Consider the following 26,515-nt stretch of genomic DNA (forward strand, 5'->3'; position numbering starts at 1 on the left):
ATGGAAAACTCTGTGGAATCATGTCCCCGGAACATTACGGCGGTCACAGAGTCCTCCACCAGGCTGGGTTGTGGACAGGATCGGTATGGAAATGATCAATACATCTGTGTCCCTAACTTTGACAAAACAGGACTCATAGAACTCTGTTACAATGGCATCATGGGGATAATAGAAAGGGGTTAGTGAGCTTAAAAACTTTTCATCTTATTTTACTTTTTTTTTTATTAAGATTTTGATAAAATTAAATATTATTTCAAATTTAGCCTAGTAAGACGCTTTATTAAACAAGTAAAATGAGAGAGAGGAGGGGGAGGTGCTCCTGCATTAATCAAACAGTTATATAAAGTATAATTATAAATTGATAATTCATTCTTACGCTCTGCCTAGCTTCTACACATGATGATTTTATTTCAATAATTAGATGTATAAATAACTGATATCGATACAGGCAATTGTTTGAGGACTACAGGAGGACAACTGTATCGTACCGGCTGTATGGGGTTTACATCAGGCTGTCCAGACATAGAATACAGAAGCAACAAGATATAATTATGTGAGACTCTTGTTAACTACAAATATCTTATTGAATATATTAATAAACGTGTGTCAATGTTGAATGATAATGCTATTGCTTTTCTTGTGTTTTAAGATCCCGCTTGCCAGAACATCAACACACGAGACAGGTGTTATTTTGCTGAACCCTCGTGTCCAAATACGTAAGTAAAGGTCTGATGAAAGAAGGTACACATAGTGATATACTGTTAATATCGTTCAAATATCGTATGAAATGGTCATATTTTCCAAAACGCAAATCAAAATAAGGGTCGTTCCTGACCAAATAGGGAAATCTCTATAAAGAATAATCTAAACAAATCGACTTCAACAAAAGGGGTAGGCATTAATTGCAAATTTTAATAATTAAAATTAACTAAAAAGAAAATAATGAATATATAACTTGTATGCCCTAATTTCAAAGTGATATTATTCAGAAACTAATCTTTATTCCATAAGAAAACATGATATATGCATCATATTATCATAACTAAAATTAAGTGATAGGTTACATAATGATTTTGTTCTTAAAAGGGTCAAAATTTGTAGACAAGTCTTGGAATCGAGGCTTGTAGATAATGACTTATTTCCAAATTATTCTAAATACCCTAATGGCTTGAAATATACATGTAGGTTTATTTAACAACTTTAGGGTCAATGTAAGTCCACACGTTTTTCAATTATATGTTTTGTATCTCTTGTTAATATATCATTACCTTATTAATATTTTTCATTTTTTTAAATTTCTGTATTGTTTTCAAAATGTTTTTAAATATAAATACACCAAACATTGTGTTATATACCATTTAAAAGATTACCTAAAAGGGTTATATACGAAATATGACCCATGGTATCTTGGTAAAATGCCTGGTAAGGTCCTCTTATATTTTGTAAGAAAACCTGTTTAAGTTGTTTATATTTTCATTCATACAGCACAGAGAACATAAATACTACAGAATATCAACTAGGGTTATCGACAATTCAAAGCATTTACAACACAACGGCTATCAACTTATCTGAAGGCACCTTTCCACAAGAGTCATCCGACTCTACAGGGGTTATCATTGGAAGTGTGGTTGCTGTTGTGTTTATCATCATTTTGGTATTGGCTGTTGTCCTCTGGAAACGGAATCAGAAGAACAAAAAACAAAGACATATTCCACGTATGTTTGAAATTCATTAAATTTTAAGCTTGTTAATGAATAAATTAGTAAAGTTATTTGTTACTTGTAAAGCGATCAGCTAAACACGTACATTTAAAACCATATATAAATTCTAATCCTATCCAAATGATATCTGGCGATAACAACAAGTTACTCAAGCGTTTATAGTGTTCGCCACATTGAGTATTGAGTATGTTTAAGCTTTGAAACGCCAATAAAAGGTATTTGATAAACAATACTGAATCTGATATGAACCGGTAGCACTTTTCACAATGCGTAATAACAATGAATTTGTAGCTCTTATGAGGAACAGTCTATCAGATGAAATACATTGCTTACTTAAAGGCTTAAATTCAAAATCCTTCTTTTCTGAAAAATATTAAATAATTCAGGATATTTTGAGATCAACAAACAGCAGCAAGAGGAAAAAATAACTGGAGCAGATTGTAAACGTCCGTTTTTGTCACTCGCAGACACCACTGATGGTAATGATTTTATAGAGAAATCTAACAACTGATTTAATGTGTTTAATTAAAAATCATTTAAAATATGAACTAATAGACATTGTCAATTGAAATATGATTTCATTGCAGAGGGCAAACGGTCAACCTCTCAATTTTTTTTGAGAAAAAAATGAGAAAAAATAATTCATATATAATCGTAGATACAAAAGATCTGCAACAAACATTTGACAAGCTTGAAGAAGTATATGAAGTCAGAGATACCGGTGTTTATAGTGAAATTGAGGAGCGTGTACAAGACTTTACATATCTTGTAACCAATACAAAGTTAGAAAAGAGAGACACAGGTATTTTTGATATTTGTCTTCTTAATGGACATTACTATATATCATCATATTAGAAATTCTTAAAATATAGGAACATATTTTTTCTTCAATGCTCAATCTACGTAAAAATAAGAATAAAACTTATTTATTCTGTTTTACTTTCAATAAATGAAATTGAAATGTTCTGTTTTTGACTGATTCTGACTGATAATAACCCTTTTGCGAAATTGGAAAAAAATTGCCCCCCCCCCCTCTAGATCACCTAAATGTATTTTATGATTTGGATTTGACGAAGGGGGGGGGGGGGGGTAAAAGTTCCTCTCCAGATTTGCTAGATACATGAAATGAAGCTATGGTGACATGAAATATAGATTCATATGATATAATTTTTAAGCGGTTAGCTTCGCTAGCCGCTATATGGCATGTGTCGGCAACCGGAAACCTCCATAAGGCGCTACCTATCGACAACAGAAACTTCAACAAAGCCTCTACCAATGATTTGTTTCTAACACATATAACATATGATAAATAAAATCAAGACTATCAAAACAACATTATCTTTCGGTTTTTAATTTTTATCTGATTTTGTTTGTCAATGAAATAAATTTATTGTTGTATTTTAAAATTTTATGTATAGGAGCATTTGGTGTCGAGATTAAATTTCCGTGACGTCAGCTGATGGCGATCGGGCCCTGTGACGAAATTTGAAGTCAGCATTAAGTTTAGCTGATAACATTAACGCGTTGGATTTAAACTTAAGGAAGAAATATGTAGCGAGAAATATCATATTGGAACCCAATGCTACACGAAACCAGTAGGCATATCCGATTTATGTGTTAAATTGAAGCCTGAATTGAACAGGGGGTCAAAATGGCGTTGCACACCTTGTGTATCTAAACTGTACATTGAGGGGTAGAATGTTTCGATATTTGGCTAATTTAGAGACTTACTGATAAAAATTCAGTTGCCTGTGATTAATTATAAGGCACCCCTCATGAACAATAAATATTTGATCGAATTATGCTACTGGCACAGAAAGGACGGGTTAATTACTGGCTTAAGGGGTTGAAGGTTATTACAGACAGCAAAACATCGGAGAATCTCTCGATCGAGTTTCATTTTCCTTGCCAAAATATTTAGCCATACCTTTAATTAAGGTAAGTCACTCGTCAGCTTTTTAGAAAAGTTCACGCAGAAGCTTTTACTTCAAAACTACTTATCAAAATTCAATTTTTATAACATATTTGAATTCAACAATGTAAATTTTTTAACATTCAATGAAAAAACTGCTCAAAAATTTACAAAGAAGCAAGATTTATGAGGGACTATTTCTTTTGGTGGAAGGATATTTAGCAGAAAATTCTGCAAATCTGCACATTTATAAAATTTAATGTAATGGAAATTTAGCCTCACATACTTTTACTCGGAGAATATTTTCCGTTTTGATATTGCTAAAAATATTTAATATAGGTCTTAATTTATATTTTTAGACTAAGTTTTACACCTTCCCTCAACAAACTTTTCCAAAAAATGAAAATACATTAAAGAAGTCAAGGTCAAATTTACACCATTTTTTGCCTGAAAATCACATATTTTGACAAATATTTCAAAATTAACATCACTGACCCCACCTTTTTCTTTCATTATTTTAAACTACTCGATACTTGTGACTGATCAGCACTCAAGTCGTAAAAAGTTTGATATAAGAAAATTTTTATTGCCTATTAAGTTTTTTAATACTCCAAATATGTTATTTTTTAGTGCAAAAAGGTCACACAATAATTTACGCGCATTAATTTGCAAGATTTGTTTAATGATAAATATTATTCAAACTATTTTACGTAAAATAAGGTTATATTTATTGCCATGCTTACATCTAATCAAATATAATAAGGGTTAAAGTAATTAACCAAAGAGATGAAATTTAAGTGCAAAAAGGTCAACTTAAATGTACCGTAGATCAGTAGGATGCACACTGACTCCCTATTTTCTTTGCGATTTTGAGTTACACTTTATGAGTACTTATCCAAAATATACTTCTCAAAAAATCCTTGATATAACAAATTTCAGGAGTGACTTACCTTAACTTAAGTAATACTAGTACATGAAGAAAGCTTTATATATGAAAAAACTGAATACATCTGCAGGGTTCTCCATCATTTGAATTTTTACTGTGTTGCAGAGTTTGCGTGAAGCACTAAATTTTTGCGCTATTTTCGAGATCAAATTCGCAACTGAATTACTTTTCATTAAACTTATATAAGAACATATGCGCACACTTTTTAAAATAAATCACTATTTCGATGTACAAATATTTTCGTCATACATATTGATAAAAGTAAAAACACGTGCTATGAAAAGCAGGGGAAATTCTGATCGATACAATCAAACTAATTACCACTTTTGAAAATAAGTTTGTTGTACTTTTTTGTCAGTTTTTTTTTTTATCAAATTACCGAATTGCAAAGGAAAAAATAGGGAAACATCAGGAAAGGATGATATTCTTACGAGTTCCTTAGAAGTATGTCGCATGCATAAAATTTTAATGGTTTCTGTGTCGTAGAAAATTTTGCTGTGTCGGGAGCAACACAGTAAAACAGCTCATGGAGAACCCTGCATCTGTAAGCTGTACAGTTATAGATTACTTCCATAATGAAACGTTTGTTTTCTTCTCCTTTTTTTCTCAATTGAAATTATTTAAAAGATGATGAAAGCTTTGATTCCAGGGATAAATTCTGTACTCAGTCTAATCATTACAAACGATTATAAACGTCACATTATTTAAATATTTGCCAAATACTCAGTATATATTCGTTTATATATATCGTGCTTACAAGACTCTTTTTTGAATTATTGTCATGTACCATTTACTAATTCGAACATTTATTGTATTTAAAGTCAATAGTGTACATTTCTTAAAACTTTCTTATCTTGTTTACTTGTCTTTCTTCCTGTGAGAGAAATAGTTCATAATATTAATAAACAGATATCGATGTACTCAGTATCTGTATCAAAATACAGAATGAATAGTGATCGGTCTCAAATGAAAAACGGATCCTTGAAAGTTCCGGTGCCTAGGAGAAGTAAGCATCCCCAATAACAGGTCACACCTGCTGACCCGCAGTGAGACTACGAAATTGAAGCCCTCTGAAATTAAATTAATGTACAAATTCTCTGCTCGTCCATCCGTTTTTCTCAGACTAGCCAGCTATAGATCTATGTACAGAACTCCAAATAAATTAATCTTAAGAATTTGAATTATCATTACCGTCTTCCTTGGAAGACGGTATTGTATAGTGAAAGTTTTTTTTACAATCGTCGAACTATGCACTTCCTCTCTTTTGTGATTGGTAGAAATTGCATGATGAGAAAATTTTCAATTATTTCATTGGTTGAAACGCTGTTCAAGGCAAGGGAGATAACTTTCTGATGATATATTTTTCGTACAATTCCAATCTTAAAAAAATGACAAAACGAACAACAAAATCAGCAGTAATTAATTCTTAATAACATAGCGTTTTTACTGTTTTATAGTGATAAAAGTGTTTTATAGCGATATATAAAAAGGTCTCTTAAATTTCATATAAATAAAATTTGATAGTTATTGCTTGCAGGCTTTACAATTTGTTATTATTCTTTTCCCCTTTCTTTTTTGAAGAGTGAATGGGAATCAGCCGAGGTTTGCCGAAAGCTCTCGGCCAGTGAACGTTTACGGAGATGACCGAGCGACAACCGTGGTAGGGCTAATGCCCGTAAAAAGCTTATTTCGAAATACAAAATCAAGAAATTCAAAATAATTATATATAGATCTGTTTACTATTTAAAATTGTTGCTAAAGACGGTAAGCTTTTTTAAGTAGGCTTTACAGTTACCTAATTTCAAAGTCAATAGAGCATGAAAGACAATTAAATTTGCAACATCAACATTTTTTTTCGTTCTGAGCACATTTGGACGCAACCAATGGAGACAATTAGGAAGAAATTTTTGAAATTGAACTTCCTGTCTTTCAAAGTGAAAATCTCAGGTTGATATTTTGAAACACACATTTGTGACATCAGTCTGGGATGTTATTGGTTTTTCCATTTTGTTAAGTACTACAAAAGTCAGTGTGTCTGCTTCTTCGCTGATGACATTGGACAAATATATGCATGCTTACTTTAATATCACCACTGAATGCATTTTTTGTTATTCTACACTGTACAGTCAAATTCCATGAAAGCATGCTAACCGCTTTTCAGTACTTTCAGTACTTTGATTTTTTACCTATTGACCCAGCCAAGTATAAAACAACGTTGAGTAACTTTCTCTGAAATGCAACTATTTTTCTGTTTGTCTTTCTGTCTATCAGTAGTCTGTCTAGATGTCTGTAAAGTTTTCACATGTTTGACTTACTCTTAAGAACCAGAGGGCCTTTATCAACCAATTCTTTTGTAAAGAACAGTCGAAGTTTTTTTGCAGAGGAAGGGTCACATACTGCGTTCAAGGGGAATATTTAGAGAATAGTGACAATGTGTATAATAAGCCTGGTGTGCGAAATCGTGTTGTGCTGACAGCGTATTAGCACCTCAGCATTTTGTGAGATATTGTATTATGGTGACAGCGTGTTGCGTATTAGCGCAACAGCGTGTTCTCCTGATCTGCGCTCTTGAGCTTTATTAAATGGCCCTATCAGACGGTCAGACACCATACATTTTAGTCAAAGTGAAATGAAAACATTTTCAGTAAATTCACTATTGCGTGGACCCTGAGGTCCAAGCAGTAAGTGAGGTTAAACCGGATGCCCTGAGCACTTTGCAGGCTACGCATGCGCGAGAATTATAGAGTTCGAGTCGGCAATTCTCGGCTGATGCCACAACACCAATCGCAACTTCACGGGCCTTTCCGACCAGCTTTTTGACCTTTGACGGAAAGGCCCGAGTCAATGCAATTATGAGATCAGAGATAAAGTATACAGTAATCCAAATACGGTTTGAAACAAGTTTTCGATGGGGGGGGGGGGGGCGGAAAAAATATGCGTACTACAGAGCTGTGTTACACGTGTACCGTCAGATCGTATTTTCTAACACTAAATTTCAGCCGAAAAAATATACAATACTAGTATATTTTAAGTCCCACACATGATGGGATATATATGTATCAAAATTTTAAAATGACGAAAATTAATGCCATGAAATCGGAGATAAAGTTCTACATATTTACTAGTTTTCAGACCTCTTACAGAAAGACATGAGTTGATGCGATTAAGAGTTCAGAGTTAAAATAACAGGAATCCAAGTACAGCTTGACACAAGTTTTCCATGTGAGTGAGGGGGCTCCGAAAAAAATAATCTGCGTACTACAGAACTGTGCTACACGTGTACTGTCAGATCTAATTTTCCGATGTTAGATTTCTTTCGAATAAATAAAGAATAAAAGTATATTTAAAGTCCAACATATTATGGGTTATATGTATCAAAATTTTGAAATGACAAAACTAGAAGTGGCAATCGGGGATAAAATTTGACAAATTTTCTATGAAAGTGTATCAGTCAAAATAGTCAGATCATTGTACAAAATGGGAACGAACTTGCATTCATATCCAACAAACTTAATCATTTTAATGAATTTCGATTAGATAAACATATATGTATGGTCCACGTATTGTAGTCCTTTTTTTTGTAAAGGACAGCAGCTTGTATATATTTTTTTGGCCAGGTCATAGCATGAATAGGGGGCAGGTTGATATTAAATAAATATTGCATGTAGTTGAGTGTAACATGGAACCCCCCCCCCCCTCCCCAAAAGAAAACCTTGGATGTCAACTGAAGGTCAGCCTGATGAATAATGAAGTCACGCCCTCCAGCGTAGCAACAGTCAACATTGCTTGATGCAGAGGCGTAATATCAGGGGGGGGGGGGCAGGATGGCCGCCCCCCCACTATTTATCCCAACATTACCTATACTATAGACATTTTTAGTGAAAGGAAGGGCGCCCTCCCCCCTCCCCCCATATTTCAGTGTTATAAAGAAAATATGTCCCAAAATGTTTGAATTGAAAGGTAGTCAGTTTTGAAAAAGAGTTAGCCACTCACCCGAGGGTGGTTTGGAATTACTTTGGAATTACCCTGGAGCCTTTTCAATATAATATTGATTTGGGCTTCTCTCAAAGCCAAAGTGGTCAGGTTAGCGATTTAGCCCGTTGGACTAGGCTTTCTATGCAATTATTCATTCTTATTTATTTACAATGAACGTTAAGCCCCCTTAAATACGTATATGTTTGTAGGAAAAGAGAATATAGCTAGGACTTTCCTGTCTACAAGTTCGAACTTCTTACATATTATATCTGAAGATGCAATATTGCAATGGGAATATTAAAATTGTCTATGCTGACAAGCACATTTCTCTTTCATTTTTTTTTTACAGGTAATACACTACTAAAATATTTGGGAGATTACAGTCTATGGAAAACAAGACTATCTGGTATGTACAATAATTATTGTAAAAAAAAAAGAGCAATTTACAACCCCCCCTCCCTCTGAAGAAAATATTACGACTGCTATCAATTGACGGCGGTGTTAAATTTAACTTAAACCTGTGTAGTCTACAAACCTATGACTGAACTGACAGTTTATGTGGTAGGTATAAGCATGAAATATCCTTAATACATAATATTTCGTCAAAAAAAATGTTTGAAAATTAATCAATGCCCTCTATACTTCTTTTGAGATTATTTTTACACGATTAGAATTTTATACTTTATATATACAACACATGCATTTCTCCTTTTGAGATAGTAATGTAATAAATTCTTTAAAAAATTAATAAAAAGCATTTTTTTAAAGAATGGGGAAAGGGAAGGGGCTACAGTTTAACCTTGAATGTACAACCGGGAAAGAATGCATATAATTCTTAGTTGATAACACTTTAACACTACAAAATAATATTTTTTACGTAATCGAAAGGGTATAATATTATTAATCCGTTTATTCTGTAGATAAGTTCTCCACACTGACTGTTGACGAGGTGTCCGTGTTATTCTGTTTTCTGTGTTCTGACTCCGGTCCTCCTGACTTCACTGACACAGAGTGGCTGGACATGCTTAATAAGATACGACAGAAAGTGTACAATAAAGAGAATTCTGTAACACGTGAGGAAGCACAGCAGACTCTGGACAGACTGAAGTCACGTGATTACCTTTGGGAAGATAAGGATAAGATCACGGAGGACACAAAGGATGAGACAATGTATAGGATAGCATCAATAAACCGTGATATACCATTCCATTACAGTAGTTATGACACAGCCAGTGTGTACCTGAGATCAGGGAGATACAACAGAAAACCCGGAGAGAAGTGTCTCAGTTGTTTTGACAGTGTCCTTGATTACTTACTGATACTCCGTCTACAGATGAACATACTGACTCACGTCACAATGGAGGACACGGAGATATATGATGAGATACAGCAGATATGTCAGTCAGAGTAAAATGATTGTAAATTGTTCTATTTTTTCTTCCAGAATTTTCTTTGAATAATTTGATTACATTTTAAAGAGTTAAAAAGTTATCAGTAGAAACATTTATACATTTAAATCAGTTTCTTTTTTTATTTGTAGTTGCTTCATCTTTTACAATTTAATGCTATTTAGTCGATTAACTTATTATAATAGAAGTAACTGATCGAATATGTTTAGTAAATCTATAATTTGATTGTATCTACCTATGTATACATAATAATAGTACAGTGTAGATGTTTAATGTACCATAGGTCGCAATTTTTTCTATTGTTTTCTCCGTGGGTTATCTACACCATAACCCATGGGCGGAGTCCTCATAACCTATAGGTGGAGCCTAGAATTGCATTCAAAATTCACAAAACTTTATTTTCAATCTTTAATAAGGTGTAACGTACATACACACGTTTACAAAATATTGGCCAAAAAAAAATAATTAGGTCGACATCTTTCAAGCAGAAATGATCTTGATTTACAATCCATTTAAAAACTTACAAGGAAATTTTCGTGTATGCCACATTCCTGAAAGTACCTTAGTATTCCGACACATAACATGTAAAGTGCTTGGAAATGGGGGGGGGGGGTATGGCTGGCCATCTTCTGCGAGCTTCCACAACAAATTTACCTCTAACTAGGCCTACTTGCTAATAAGTGCGGTTCGGTTAAGAATTTAATTTCACTTACGGGATCTAACTGATACACGCGCAGATAGGTAGGCTATTCTTTAAAAGTTTTCACACTCCAATTTGTAATTTTTCTTGTGTTTTTACTCTCGGTAGACTTTAGAAGGGCTTCCATATCATCGTAAAACTTCCCACATCGATCGTCAGAACGGTCCAACTGCTGGATTACATTCTCGGGTGTAACCGGTTCTTGGGTCAAATGAAAATCCGCTTGAGTAAGAGATAAATCCCCAATACATCAAACACATTTACTTCGTCCTCTTTAAACTGGTCCATCTGTGAGCGGGTTTTATCATCGATAGAATTGTACCACTCAAATTTTTGCGGCAGTTCAAGAAAATTAATATCCATACTCATTTCTTCACGTTAGTTTCGCTTTTTCACTGCGAGTGCGCAAAATGTTGAATGAAATCTAATAAGCATGAACAATGTATATATATATATATATATATATAGGGCGTGCTACTATAACTATGTCAGGTGACAAACCATATAAGGAAATGTTTTTTGGAACTTGTACATCATCTCCCTGCCATATTAGGAAATCTTAGAGTGATATGGTACATGTGACTTACCGTGTAAGTTTTTAAATGGTTTTCTCCAGACATCCTATAGAGAGGTTAAAAGGTCACTCGAAGGCTGCGCCTTCTCGTGACCTTTTAACCTCTCTATAGGGTATCTGGAGAAAACCAATAAAAACTTATACGGTAACTACTACTTATAAACGATATATTTTTTCTACAGTAAATATACCCGAAAATATAATCAAGAAAAGTAAAGATGAACGAGAAGAATTTCTAACGGAACTCAGAAGAGAGGGGGAGGCTGTACATTACAGAGGAAGATTACAGGACAGTGTAGATCACGTGACGTGGCTCTGGAGATACGAGAAGTGGGCTAGACCTGACATCGTGAGATCCTGTATAGGCCTTCATCCACACAATGATATTTACATCATCGACAATAAAGCTTACAGAAAACCAAGTAAGAATAGACATGTTTGATTTTATAGAAAAAAAGTTATCTCTTTGAATTTGGAACTTTACATATTTTATATAAACTCAGTCAATTATTTTTTTTATCCGTGACCTAGTACAGAAAGGTGATACATATGAAGTTTGCCTGTTGCCCAAGCCGTTCAGTAATTTGAATAAATATTACCTAAATCTACCTTGAAATTTGTTCAAACACAAATTTAAGAATGACAGGTGTCAATTTTTCTGCTGAAATAAAGGAAAGTATTGGGGTTTTGGGAGGTCGCAGTTCTTTCTTTACAATATTTTTTCTTTCAAACACGATCACGTAGAACCTCCCTCAACTTTAACTACACTACAACGTTTGTGTTAAAAGAGCGTTTGTGTGTGTGTGTGGGGCGGGGGGGGGGGGGAGTTGGGGTTACGTACGTCCCAATCTTTATTATCTATATGATGTCATCGTTTTAAAAAAAACCAAAAGTATGGTAGCCCTCCCCCCCCCACTCCTCCGCTACGCCCCCTCCCCTTCTTGTTCCGACGCCAATTGTAATCTTTTTTTTATTACTGGAGCCTTGTTAATTTGTATTTTGCAAATTTAAATGCCAGTTGAAGTATCAGTCTGTTTCTCTCCATCGATTATGTTTTAAATGTTGTAAAAGTAAATTTGTTAAGATATTAATCCAAATTAAAATCATTTTCCTTTCTCTTTTACATGATTTTCATTTGCTTATCTTTTTATTGTATGTAAGTGTACATGTATTCCACATCGTTGACAGGAGTTATCTCTCCATAATACGTACGAGTTATTTCGCGTTACAAAGGCGATATACATGAATTCCTACCTTCATTTTAAAAGTTTCACCTTATTCCTTCCATGGACCTGTTAAATGCAAGAAGAGTTTATTGCTATAATGCCTTAAAACAATCGTTTCATTTTTTAGTGCAAAATTTAGATCAACTTAATTTTAACAAGGAGCATTTGAACGATTTATAAAAATCCAGCATCATCGTAAAATGACAGCAAAACAATACAAACTGAAATGACTAGAGACGATGGAAATCCAGATATTGCACATACATGTATCTTTCATGGACGATAATGTCAAAGTTAAACCACTGATGTTGATCTTAATTCCACCCGACATCCTTAAAACCACGAACGTCGATCCTTTGTTAGCTTCAAAATTATGAATATCTCCATCTAAATTTCCCACAGTCCAGTGCCAAGGAAAGTTATTTATTGTAGTAATATGGGGTGAGTGTGGTCATTTCTTGACCTTAAACCCTATGAAAACAAGACTTGTGGCGGGCTTGGGGTGGAGTGATGAACATATAAAATAATTGATGCAATACACCTGGGGCCACAATTTGACACATTAGCCATATTCCTGGAGTGTTTGCCTGGCTGCCCCTTTGAGCGTTTTAAATGAATTGGAGTGCATTTTAAGACCGAACTAATAGTGGTCATTATATTTCGTTTATGCTATGTATTATATATCATCGGATTCGTAATAAATTAAATTCTTCTCATTTATTTACAAAAGTTTTATTGTAATGTTCTATAAATAAATAATTGAGATCAAAGCAGGTGTACATCGCAAAATAGAAATCTTAAACATGTAAAACGGCGTAAATGTGCCAATATACTGTCTTTAAGAACTAAAAAATTTATATGTGATGATGTAATTGATGGTTAAATTTTTTTTTATTATCCATTTTATAAGTTTGATTCCTCAGAAATCAATTATTGTAGTGATACTACAATATCAATCTTGCTAACAATTTTGCATACTTGCATGCTAAAAGTTGATTTCTAAACGTTTTTGAATATCTTAATGATCAAATCCTATAAAAATAATTATTTTCTACACCTTTACATTTATAAATATGTGTAAAATGGAAGGTATTATAACCGGTAGAAATACACAAGTCGGTACTTCGTTTTATAATTTATTAACGATCCAAACTTGGTTTTTCTACTCGATCTGTGTGTCGGCGTGGACAACACAAGGTCCAGTTTCCAACTGAAGATCGTGTACAAAACAACCAATTTATAACAATAATGAAGTAAACAATTACAATAAAGAGTTACTCTAAGCAGAAGGATATAATTGACATAATTACGATAATTGCATAATAATTAAAACTTTAACTCAGGTCCAGGTGGCATCAAATGTCTTGCGGTCAAGGAGTATAATTATGTTAATAATTAGCACTATATCAAAGAATATAATTATCACTTAAAATCTGTTCATTTTACACGGTCATAGTACCCCTTTTTATTGTAACCAAGAGAAATTGCTTAAGTCGGTTTCCGTTTTACAATTTTATTAAAACTCCTAAAACTTAACAAAATCTACAAGGTCGGGAGTCGGTGGACCGAGCGGCTTGGCTGTCGCTCTCCAACTGCCAATATTCTAACATGACAATGAATATAAAGATACAAAGTAATATTTTAACAATAGAATTAATGAAAGAGTGAAGAATACAAATAGATATCAATTATCGGATTAATTAAATAAACTCAATGTCACTTATATTGTTCAGATTAAAATCACTCAACGTGGCATGGCAGGGGAGAAGGTGTTATGTCTTTGGGGTGCATTTCACACGGTGATAGTATCTTCTGAATGTCTGAGAAACATGTAACGAAATCGGCACTGGGCGGTCCCGAACTTCACATCTTATATTGAAGTATTTTTATACAAATATATTATTATAATTTTCAAACCTTTCAAGAAATTTGTAGTTGATAGCTTGAATTTCATATAATGTTTTACTGGATGAGAAAATATTGCGTAATGACTGAGTTATATGCTCAAAGAATATCGTAAGTAACAGTCCGCCATTTTGAATTTTGATGGGAATTTTCGAGATTATTTTGTTTGTTTACGTAGCTAAATCATGTGATTTCTTACTGTAGTATGATGCAGTCATCTATTGTTAACCTGAAGGTGGCCACCTGTGCTCTGATAATTTATAAACAAGCGGTAATTTCAAGTCAAATCAACAATGAAAATATGCACATGTGTCAACATGTGGTCAAAAGTCTCATTAAGGGTTGGAAGCGAGGCGTCAAAACTTGTCATTAAAGGGTAAAGGAGGGAACGATCGAAGGGGGAAAGAGCTATTATCTATGTATGTACAGTCTAAAAATGCTCGAAAATACGTTTTTATTCATTTGCTACAAGTACCTTTTTAAATACGCGCGTTTTGAAGACTGTAGTTTTAGAACATATTACGATACGTAATCCGGATTTGCAATAAAAAGTGCTAGGGTTGGCGCGTAAAATAAGGGTAGGTCGGGCTACCAGAAACACAGGTATTTTTTTTTTGCCTAAAATAAGGAACTCACTACTCCTTGACTCCAAAGCAGATGCTCGAATCACTATGTCTCGCAGGTGACGAATGCAAAATGTTATTTCAATTTACAGCTATTGTTAAGAATAAAAAATCATTTTTTACAGATTTGCATTCGTATTTCAGGATTATTATTAAATTAATTAATGATCAATCTCCTCATCTTTTTTAATAGAATTTATTCAGGGATGGTTAAAGTAGAGATTTAAAAATATGGCGGGGGTGGGGTGGTTCACATCCTAAAACATCTCTGTTCAATAGGACTGAATACATACATGTACATACAGTGTAAAGAAAAAAAATGAAGTGCAGTCCATGTAGTTCGACTGAATGTTAACAATTTATTTATTTTATTTTATTAATTTATTTGTTTGGTGATTTATAATTTATTTATTTGTTTGTCATTTCAGGTAAAATCCATAGCTATGAGCCGGAAGTCAGATGTTTTCTGTATTGTTTACTTTTGTCTGAGAAATATCGGACAAGTTTCAATGAACAATCACACAGAATCACAAAGGACAAAATCAGACAGAGATATTTCCCTGATATTACTGATGACGGCTCGGTAGATCTTCCTGATGGAATCACAGAAACACATGACGGTGTGATAACCTTTATATCAGACGACATCCGACATGACGTCATGTACGCCTTTGTTACGGAGTGTCTGGTGGAGGACAGTGATTTGGAGTTTTTCTTTACCACGGCGTCACGTGACGTGATCTCAGAATACTGCCGGTCCTGTGATTATAAGAGGAGTGAGGGAGAGAGATGTCTGTATATACCGGACGAGCCGGGGGAGATGTACGACCTCTTCATAGACAGTCTACAGCTGGACATCATCGCACACTGTACCGTGTCTGACTGGATGATTCATGATAGGATCAGTGAACGTTGTAAGTATAATGTCTCCAAGATCTGTCTCTAGTTATGTGGTTTACTGGTTTATGACAATTGCAGTGAAAGAGGAAAGTATCGTTTTAATTACTATTTTGAATGTAACTATTTTTGAGATGCTTAGCAGCTAATAATAGTGTACAATGTATCCTGGCACAAAAAAGAGACCGTAACATACATGTATAAATCAAATTGTTTTGATGTCTTAATCATTCTATTTTTGATCCAATTTCCAACGAGTGTAAAAAAAACGTAGTTAAGAAGCACAGCAGGATGTTTAAAATATTTGTATAATTCTACCTTTCAAATTAAATGTTAAACTGTTACACACATAAATGATTAGTTACTAGTTACAATGTACAAGTTATCAAAATCATCAAGGTGAAAAGAAACAAACACGACTTAATCCCAATTTTATCAAAAAAGAAAATAAAAAAAAAAAACTTGAAAGGAATTTACATGTATGAGGGTCATTCAAAAGATACAATGACAAAGTTCCTCATCAAATTATTATTTTTACAAGATGAAACCTAAAGAGATTTTGAATTTCATATTGAAAAAAATATTACTTTTGTCGATGGATGTTATTTATTTTGTTTGATTATATAGAACAAATGATTTTCAAAAGCTACATGTTTATATTTCACAACGGAGCACAGTATGTAATGTAACGTTAAGGTCATACGCAACGTAGTTTTGACTTGACTGCTGGGGTTCTTTCCTGGAGTTGAAGAGTTCCACCAAATGAAGGACATGTGTGCAATACTTTAAATGTCTTTTCCTGGATTTATACACCTCTTCTGAAACAAATTTTGATGAACAAAAATCTGGAATTTGTTTTGTAATTTTTATACACTTTTCTTTGAGTAATGCAATTTTTTTGATAATTTGATATCAATTGGTAGGAAAAAGATATTTATAGCATACAGTAGTTTAGACTTTACTGGGTTCTTCCGTGGAGTTGAAGAGTTCCACCAAATGATTGACCTGAGTGCAATACTTTTAATGTCTATGTATGGATTTTTAAAACTCCTCTAAAACAAATTTTGATGAACAAAAATCTGGAATTTTTATGTGTAATTGTTTATACATTTTTCAGAATTTGATATTTTTTTCAAAACCCCTGGTAACGCATGCTGATTTTTTGTCTAACAACATGTAATGACACTTACCAGTCGTCAACTTGCGTTTAATCAATTACAATTCATTTTTTTCGACCTCATCTCGCTAAAGTCGACCCAAAAAAGAGCGCAAATTGACTTGGTTGCATGGAAAGACGCAAGGGCGATAATCGCGGTATAGCATATAGAGCAAGTGTCCTGTAAATAATGTAACAAATAATCTACATATTTACTAAAACGAAACTTTGCTTGGACAATTTAGCCCGTTTAGCCAAACTGTAACCAGTATTTATAATGTTCACGGTCTTTTCTTGTCAGTATATATTTTTCCTTCAAAGTTGGAAGGCTTTGTGTGTTTTAATCAAAAGTAAAATATAATACTAAATAATCATATAAGATATTAATGTGTTAATTACTTCAGCTTAGAGAATATTCTAGATTTATAGATTGATATATGTTTTAAAGATACATTTTAGAAAGAAATTTCATATCTCTTACACAGAAGAAATACAGTGGTATTATTGCATATTTCTTGCAATAGAAACAAGATGTGTTTGTGAAACACTATGCACCCGGCGGCAGCAAAATTTTAAAAAAAGTTTTGTTTAGTATTAACGCCACAGTCAAGGTCACAAGGCCATTGAACTTGGAAGCATTTGAAAGAACTTGATTGGTAAAGTATGGATTCTAGATGTGAAGCTTAAGTCTCCATCTCTTGTGGTTGAAAAAATAAGGCAAAGGTACGAAAAACTATTTTTGCATTAGGTCACAGGCAATGTCACAAAGTCATTAAATATGGTTTCAGTTGAAAGAGCTTAATTAGTGGAATATGCATACTTAAAATGAAGTCTCTATATTTCATGGTTCAAAAGTGATGGTGAAGGTTAAAATTTGCAGATAAAGGTTATTTTTGCATATAGGTCACAGTCAAGGCCCTTGGTGTCATTTGTAAATGCTTAATTAGTGGTCTATGATTCTAAAGTTATGGGCAAAGACATGAAAAAATAATTTGCGCATGCAGGTCACAGTCAAGTTTATTTACAAGGTCATTAACCTTGGTGTTATTTGAAAGAACTTTATAAGGGTATCATGCTTATTGAATATGCAGGTTCTATCATTTATGGTTCAAAATGCATGGCGAAGGTTCAAGTTTGCAGATAAAAGCTTTTTTTTTTGCATATAGGTGACAGTCAATATCACAAGGTCATTAACTTTGGTATCATTCAAAAGAGCTTATATAGTGTAATATGCATACTCAATATGAAATCTGTATCTTGCAATGTTCAAAAGTTATAGCGAAGTTTAATTTACAGATAAAAGGTATTTATTGCATACAGTCACAGTAAAGGTCCCTTTTTGTCAGTTGAAAGAGCTTAATAAGTGGAGTAGGAATACCAAATATAAAGTCTCTACATATGTATCTTTCATGATTCAAAAGTTATGATGAAGGTTAAAGTTTGCAGACAAACAAACAAACAGACAGACAGGACTAAAACAATATACGCCTCGGATCTACCAATCCGGGTTCATGATAATCACGTCATTCAAATTGTGTAAATTGTTAAAATGCTTTGTTGAAAATGACCCATAACATTTTTAGTATGAATATTTGGATAAATCTAAATACAATTTTTGTGATATTTCAAATTGTAGGGGAAAGGCGTGAATTTAGATACTTAGATAAATTGAGCTTAACCCCAGGGTTTAAGGATTTCACAATTAAATAAATTAAAAAAACACACATTTCTTTGATTTTTAAACAAACAGATATTGAATTTTTTTTTTAATTATGTGACTTTGCAAAATATTTAACTATTTGGAAAAGTATATCAAAACCTTTAATTTAGGCAAATCTGTTTAGATTTTAGGGGAAATGGTGATATGTCTACTTAAATACAGAAGTCTCCAATGAAGGTGAAAAGAAAAAATATATATATATTATTTGTTTTCTGTTTATCTCTATATTATATTGTTGAATGTTTTATGATACAGTGGGAGTCCCAAAAGAAATACTTAAATGGGACCAGGAGGCCAGAGAGCGGTATGTGGAGTACGCTAAGAGAGGGACACAGACAGTCCACCACGCCCGGGGGATGATTGTAGGATGTGCTGGGGCGGGGAAAACCACCCTACTTAAACGTCTGCTTGGTTGTAGTGAAGACGAGATTAAGAAAATAAAATCTACTGAGGGCTTGGAGGTGCATAAGGAAATATTTGATTTATGTGATGAAACAAAATCATTAAAAGGTATTGTTGAAAAGTACATCATCCTGCTTATTTTATTTGATCATAAACCTTTAGATTTAAAAAGAACGAAAACACAAAAAATAAAATGCGCCCATTCTATTCTCCAGTCTCTAAAAATAAACAGCTTTCATATGTTTTCGAAAGATTGTTGAAACATCATACAAGACCACTGTGAGTAGTTATGGTACGATCGCTTGTCTGCAATTCTTATCACCAATAAACATACAATATTGCAATGAAAAAAAAATCGAATTAAATTAAATCAAATGATACTGAGGGTAATTTTCCATTTCTAGCAAGAAATATGTACACAGGTGATAAAAAGGAAGAAAGTTCTGCTACAAATATAGACTCAAAGACCTTGACATTCTTTGACTTTGGAGGACAATGTGCGTACTACGCCTGTCACCAGATTTACCTGACCAGGAGAGCTTTCTATGTTGTGGTGGTGGACGCTTCTAAACGTCTGGACCAGAATGTGGATAAGGAAGTGTGCGATCAAGAAGGGAGTGTCTTCTCTGGATGGACATATGGAGGTACTTGACTGTATAAATGTTTAAAAAATGTCCATTTTCTATTGATACTATAGTTTTATTATGAAGTTTGTTATATTCACGTAAATGTTTAAAAATACTAGTAGCATATCAATCAAGCAATGATTGTTTGAAAATTAAAGCGAAATGAAAACGAATGAAAACAAGCTGATCAACAAAATTGTTTAAAATTACAAATACGAGACTCAGTATGTACTTTATATTAACTGACATGTTTATGTCCAATTTACAGGTAACATTAATGAAAGTTTATAATTATTGTAATGAGAAAAATGATGATGTTTATTCTCATCCATTAGTTAAGTAGCATTTAATACGAGAGTTGTCCAAAAAGTTCGTGGACAATGACGATTTTATGAAAATAATTTAATTCTTATTGATGGAACGTAATATTTTTGTAAAAATCAAGGTCTTTAAGCGTCACTGATAATGCACAGACCAAGGTTAAAATGGCATAAACTCTGATTAAAAGTGTTCAGATTAAAAAGATTAATTTCTATATAAGTAAAGTCAAAAATTAATAAAAATGATATGTAACAAATATAGAGGCTTTGACCATTTTTTGATATCTTATCGCTTACTATACAGACAATACAAATACAAAACAAATATGTGTCAAAACTCAAAAAAGCGACGTCGGTCGTCTGCATGGGTCACCGTCCTATCAAAACATTAGCTTTTACGAGGGTTGTCCGTAAAGTTCGTAGACAGACTAAGAATTAAATAAATGTTGCGTCATTGATATCTATTAATAGCATATTTTTAATTCTTTACTAAATGTGAACTGAGAAATGTAAAATCGGATTCAATTTCAAATGTTTAATTACAATTATGACTTCATAATCAGACGTGGTATGGAGACCCGGAGCACCGCAAAATTTCGATAAAAAAATTATTTATAACGTTATAAATTTCATTTGCATTTTATAAAATTCTGCAGAAATCTGGATGACTTTTACATTATGAGGTCGATAGAAGTTATCACTTCAAACCTGCAAAATTTGAAAATTCAAAGTTGTAAAATGGCTGAGCAATTAAAGTTAGAACATATTAAGACGGATCGGAAATATTTAAAAAAGGGACGTTTTCGGAAAAGGTGGAGCAGTGAGCAGTGATAAAATTTTGCGTAGACATCGGATTAAACAACTACAAAGACCGATACATTTTATAACCAATCGGAAAAACATAGTAAAAGAAGCCGTACATTATTATATAAGTGGCATATAGTATTTTCGGACGGAAGGAACAGTTTACAAGATGACATGCGTGAAGAAAAACCATCATTCCGAGATTGCAGCGCAAAAAATGAACTTCGTAACGTGACTCTACTGTATTTCCGTAAATAAAATCGTTTTTACGCGGACAGAGGTCGAATGATCGCATGATATGAGACAGGGATTGTTAAATATTATTTTACGTATGAAACTTTAACATTTTGTGCACATATTAATGGCTGATTAAAGCGACATAACAAATTTATTGAGTTAAACGGTGACTATATTAAGAAAAGTTACATGTACTCATATTATGCTTTTGACGTCGAGTAACGTCAAGAATCTTCATTTTAGTGCTCTGGGTATGAGTGTGTGTCAATTTTAAATTGATAAAAATATAACTATTTGTGCTCTGTTTTTGTTGACTTGCATCTTGATAAAAAGAAACATGAATTTAATGAAAATAATAGTTTCGTATATTTTATCAATGTTTGTAAGTAATTATCAATGTTGTCCACGAATTTTCCGGACAACCCTCGTATATACGATTGAAACAATGAAAGAGACAAAATATGTGTTTAAACAACTCAAAATTATTGAAATATATTTAGTGTATCAATTCAGCTTGGTTTACGTTTTTAAGCGGTATGTTTCGTTTTTCAACGATTTTTCAACGGTGTGTACAAATTCGAAGAAACACATGTACTCGTAATTTACTAAAAATGGAGATTTCTATTCATCACTTTATTATAAATTCTAGTGCAGCGTCGGGCTGGGCTGTGCCGGTCGTTTATACAAATTGTTAATTTAGTTGACGCTCATTAATTTTTGTGCATTTTTTGAATTTTAAAACTTAAAAAAATTATAATCTATACTTAAAGATTATTGCTAGCACTTGGAAGTGCGTTGCGTTTTGAAAAAGAAAATAAAGTGTGTGTCCTTGAACATATTTTAAGTCCAAATCCAAATGTTTGACGTTAATATGAAATTGCTTAACGTCAGACTGGTCCGTGAGCACAATCTGTGATCATTAAAGACCCCGATTTTTACAAACATATTACGTTTCCTAAATAAAATTTAAACCATTCTGACTTGGTTTTTCATAAAAGAAATATTTTGATATACAATAGATGCATTTAGAACCATTTATTTTGACAAAAACGTCATTGTCCACGAACTTTTTGGACAACCTCGAATGTCGATATTTGTATATGAATACAAATATTTACCTTTAGAATACTTCGTGTTCTGGATAAAGTCTATCCACACCTACTGTGGCTCTGACAATGAGGCAGATCCTAAGCCAACCGTTCTGATTGTAGTGACTCATTGGGAAGAAGGGAACAGACAGTATCAGGTAAAATAATCTGATAACCCCTTGAAGTAATATTATCTTTCTAACATCTTATACAGGTTTGTAGGATTTTAGAGATTTACTTAGTCCAAAACATTCTGTTTATTATAATATCGTCTTTGAAACGTCGGTAAATCTTGTTCTTTGAAATGAAGTTGTCACATGAATGTGTGTAATAAAATATTTTGAACCACCATCAGCAATTTCATTGAAACGTAAACATTAAACTTCTAAATAAAATTTCAAAATGACGATTGCCCATTTGTAAAATGTAATTTCATGTCACATTCTGAGTCTGCAAGATGAAAGTAATGTTAATTATTTTTAAGACTAGCAAAGGTATAAGCTTACCAGACAATTCCTTTTCTTCATTTCTTGAAAAACGGGAATGGTTATTTTATTTATAAATTCATCAGCTGTTTCATTATTTTAAAATTCATACTTTTGAAAATAATTTGGGATGATTTACATTTAACTCCTTTAATTTTGACTTTATTTTTTCATGGGGTTACATTTTGCCTGTAAAATCTAGAAAAGCAGTAACATTCCGGAGTATCGTCCCAAACCCCTAGTATAGAATTTCCCAGGGACCAATTGTTGGCCTTAAGTCATTTCTTTAAAGAATATTTGGCACCTCAAATTTTTAATGAAAACTCTTTGATCCACCCTTATATGAATTCAAAAGTTGCTTTAAAAAACTTACTATGACTGTATAATTCGATATCATAAGATAATATCGATATAGCACATATATAATGTTGATATTAAAACGTATTTCTACCTTATATATAATTGAAACAATATTTGCATTATGTTTCTGTCATTGTTATTCAGTACTACTTCACTGAAATCTACATTTGATTAAAGTGAGACTGAAACCTGATTTTATAAAACCAACAACACATTATTCATAAAATAAATCTTTGTTTTTTATTACAGAGTAAAGAAGCTCTTTTGAACAGTCTGCAGCAAATTTTCCCCAAATCGACTAATTTATCCATGTACATCACCGAAGATAACGTTTATTTCTTATCCTTTCCTGTCAAACCACTTCAGGACCTGGAAAGGATTGTTTTTAATATAGCTTCGCAACAACGATGGAAAGAAAACATTCCAAAAGAATGGGCCTTCTTTGAAATAGAGATTAATCAGAGGAAACATAAAGAAAAGATTTTAGAGGTCGTAGAAATAGCAACAGAGCTTTCAGACAAAAGTCTTGAGGGAACATTTAAACAGTATGAAGATATGTTAAGATATTACCATGATGCGGGGAAAGTGCTTTATTTTAATGAAAATCAACTCAAGAAATCTGTCATTATTGATGTTCAGTGGTTCATTGATGCTTTCAAATACATTATTACAGACAAGCTTCATTTTAAAGGCATTGATGCTGTCCAGGAAGACTGGGATGAGTACTACAAAACTGGGAATCTAAAAGACGGGCTTCTTGCCAAGATCTGGGAACATAAAGGTGATGTTTCATACAAAACAAGACAACAGTTGGAAGATTTTGAGTTCTTTGATTATTACGCGGAATCTGAATTTGTCGGAAATATTGGAAATCTACTACTGGAGTTCATGCAAAGACTTGGATTTGTAGCTCTTGGTCGGGAATCCCACTATGTGCCATGCATGAACCGGAAGAAGATGGAGGAAGAACTTTCAAATCTAATTAAATATTCAGAGAGTAAATCATCTGTCCTGATTTATCGATTTACATTTTTGCCATTTTTCTTATTTTTTCGTCTTGTGGTGGCTTGCATGCAAGAATCTGGTTGGAATGTGCTTACAACGCATGGTACATCTTGTCTCTACAAAGACACCGCTTTCTTTTTATTTGAGGGATATAATGTGGTTTTGTCAGTTACAGAAGAATCTATTCAACTTCAAGTGCTTCATTCTATGCCAGGAAATGCATTGGCAACTTATAAAACACAGAAAATTCAAGAAACAATAGAAAATATGTTGAATGACTTTGTTGGACAGTTTAACAGAAAACTTTCGTTTGTTAGAGGTGTGAGATGTAAAATGGAAAGTGCAAAAATAACTGCCAAGGATATCAGAGAACATTTTCTTTTAGAGAAAGACATTCCGAGGAATGATCAGGAAATAATGTGTCCTTTGCATCAAGTTATTAATCGACATCCTATCAACCCCAAAGAGTTAACCAAGTATTGGAAAATGTAGGAAAAGTTACTGCATAAAAGAATCTACTCGCTTTCAATATTCTTGAATGAACCTGTTTTCTGTGTACTAACATATAAATCCAATAAGTTATTTAATATTTCTGTTTAGATTTATATGACAGAAGTATTTAAGGGGTGACGGGGCACTTGTCACATGACTCAAAAGATAGATTACGTCACAGTCGCTGTTGTTTAATCTTGTTAACATCAACAGTTCTTGTGTAATTTTATTCTAAATATGTTTTATTTAAACATTTATTATTAAAAAAAAAATATATTTAAGAGGTTTTAAAGATCTTGCCAACATTTAGATATTGTGAAATTAACAAATCCACACATCCATTTTGCAGTCTAACATCAGTGACGCATTGTTTGAATTCTAAGTGCAGCGAGATCAAGCACACATAAGCTACACCCTTTGTGATCAGTTTTATTTCATAATAAATATTTTAAAATCAATAAATCGTAGTTAATTTCTGAAGCAGATTTTTTAAATAAATATTTTTTTCGTGTTTAGTAGCAGAGATTATCTGTACCTTTGTTTTATAATTTTGCCTGTTTATGTCTTCGTATAACGTCACAGTTGATTTCCCGCACTCGGAAACTGTAGATATGAAACGTTTTTTCTCATGATATTATGTAACGTCTAATTCAACGATGTCCTGTGCGATACTTTTTAAATTTATTTTTAACCTTGTGGTCAGCATGTATGTCTAGCCAATTTTATCGATAAACAAATGTGTATTGAGTGAATGATGTTTTTTCTTCTCCTAAGATTGACAATCATTTGATTTAACCCAACCATTCAATCATTGAAGAATCTACTGAGAGGATACAGAAGGATACATCTCTCTGTCACAGATCAATTCAAGGAACTTTTCCAGAACGTTCAGTGATCATGCAATTACCTGAATTTTACATAAAGTTCATTCCGTATATCTAATAATGCTCTTATTTATTTTTTCAGTTCTAACAAGCATAGAAACTGATGTGAATACTAGCAATCATGTACATGTACATGTAACCCACGTATTGTAATTAAAAAATAACAATATCCATTTTAATACTTATAGTTTCGCTTTTCTTCTTTCGTTGTGTGTATGACATCGAAATATTTGGAAAATAATCCTGCAATGGACTAACACTTCTCTCTCAGCTATACAGCAAATACTTTTTGTTCATATTCAGTATCAATTTAACCAAAGTCAGTCCCATTTACTTGTCTTGTGAGTGATTAACGTTGAATTCTCCCTCACTGATTCCATGCAAGAGTTATTGTATAATTATAATTTTATTTTTACTCTTAACACATGTATCTTCAACATATGAATATACTTATGAATGAACATCTGTGGTATCTAGGCTGGACTATGCGAATGCTCTACTTTATGGCACAAATACAACAGAAAAAGCCAAATTATAAACTGAGGAATACTGAACACAACAGCACGCATAATAACCCGTACCTGGAAGAGGGAGTATATTACTCCAAGTCTTGTTTACCTTCACTAGTTTCCAATTGAAAAACGCATCCACTGCAAAATTCTTATTTACACTTACAACGCAATAAAACAACATGTATAAACATTGTCATTAATTTAAAATTTCATAGCTTCTTGTTTAGTTATATATGCTTGTCGGAGTGCTTGAATAAAAGTGTAAATGTATTTATACACATTTCATAAATTGCCAGTCAATGATATTATTTTAAAGTGAATACATGTACAAAATTTATATACATGTATAAGAGAGACAAAGAAAAAGAAAGAGAAAGATAGGGAGAGAGATCATTGATTCGTTATATTAAAAGCACAATGTGATGGTCAAGCCCTGAAGATTTCCGGCCAAGATACTCCTCGATTAAGATGAATATAGCTACGGTTTTATTTTCTATATAACAGATTTAATTGTTTGGAATAGAGTAAGTACAACA

At 32.9% G+C, this 26,515-nt stretch overlaps 1 protein-coding gene across 1 annotated transcript; it reads left to right on the top strand.

The window, feature by feature from the left end:
- Positions 1-26,419, top strand: LOC134277783 (uncharacterized). Its single transcript, XM_062760090.1, has 13 exons — positions 1-178; positions 650-716; positions 1,486-1,715; positions 2,108-2,200; positions 2,380-2,523; positions 8,904-8,960; positions 9,475-9,951; positions 11,420-11,659; positions 15,420-15,905; positions 19,020-19,274; positions 19,571-19,810; positions 22,278-22,399; positions 23,336-26,419. Exons 1-13 carry the CDS (start codon positions 1-3, stop codon positions 24,581-24,583), a joined length of 3,837 nt encoding a protein of 1,278 aa, XP_062616074.1. The 3' UTR covers positions 24,584-26,419.
- Positions 26,420-26,515: the final 96 nt, after the last annotated feature.

Source organism: Saccostrea cucullata, unplaced genomic scaffold (genome assembly GCF_032062105.1).
Source record: "Saccostrea cucullata isolate Sc308-1 unplaced genomic scaffold, CSIRO_AGI_Scuc_v1 ctg1783, whole genome shotgun sequence".
NCBI lineage: Eukaryota > Metazoa > Mollusca > Bivalvia > Ostreida > Ostreidae > Saccostrea > Saccostrea cuccullata.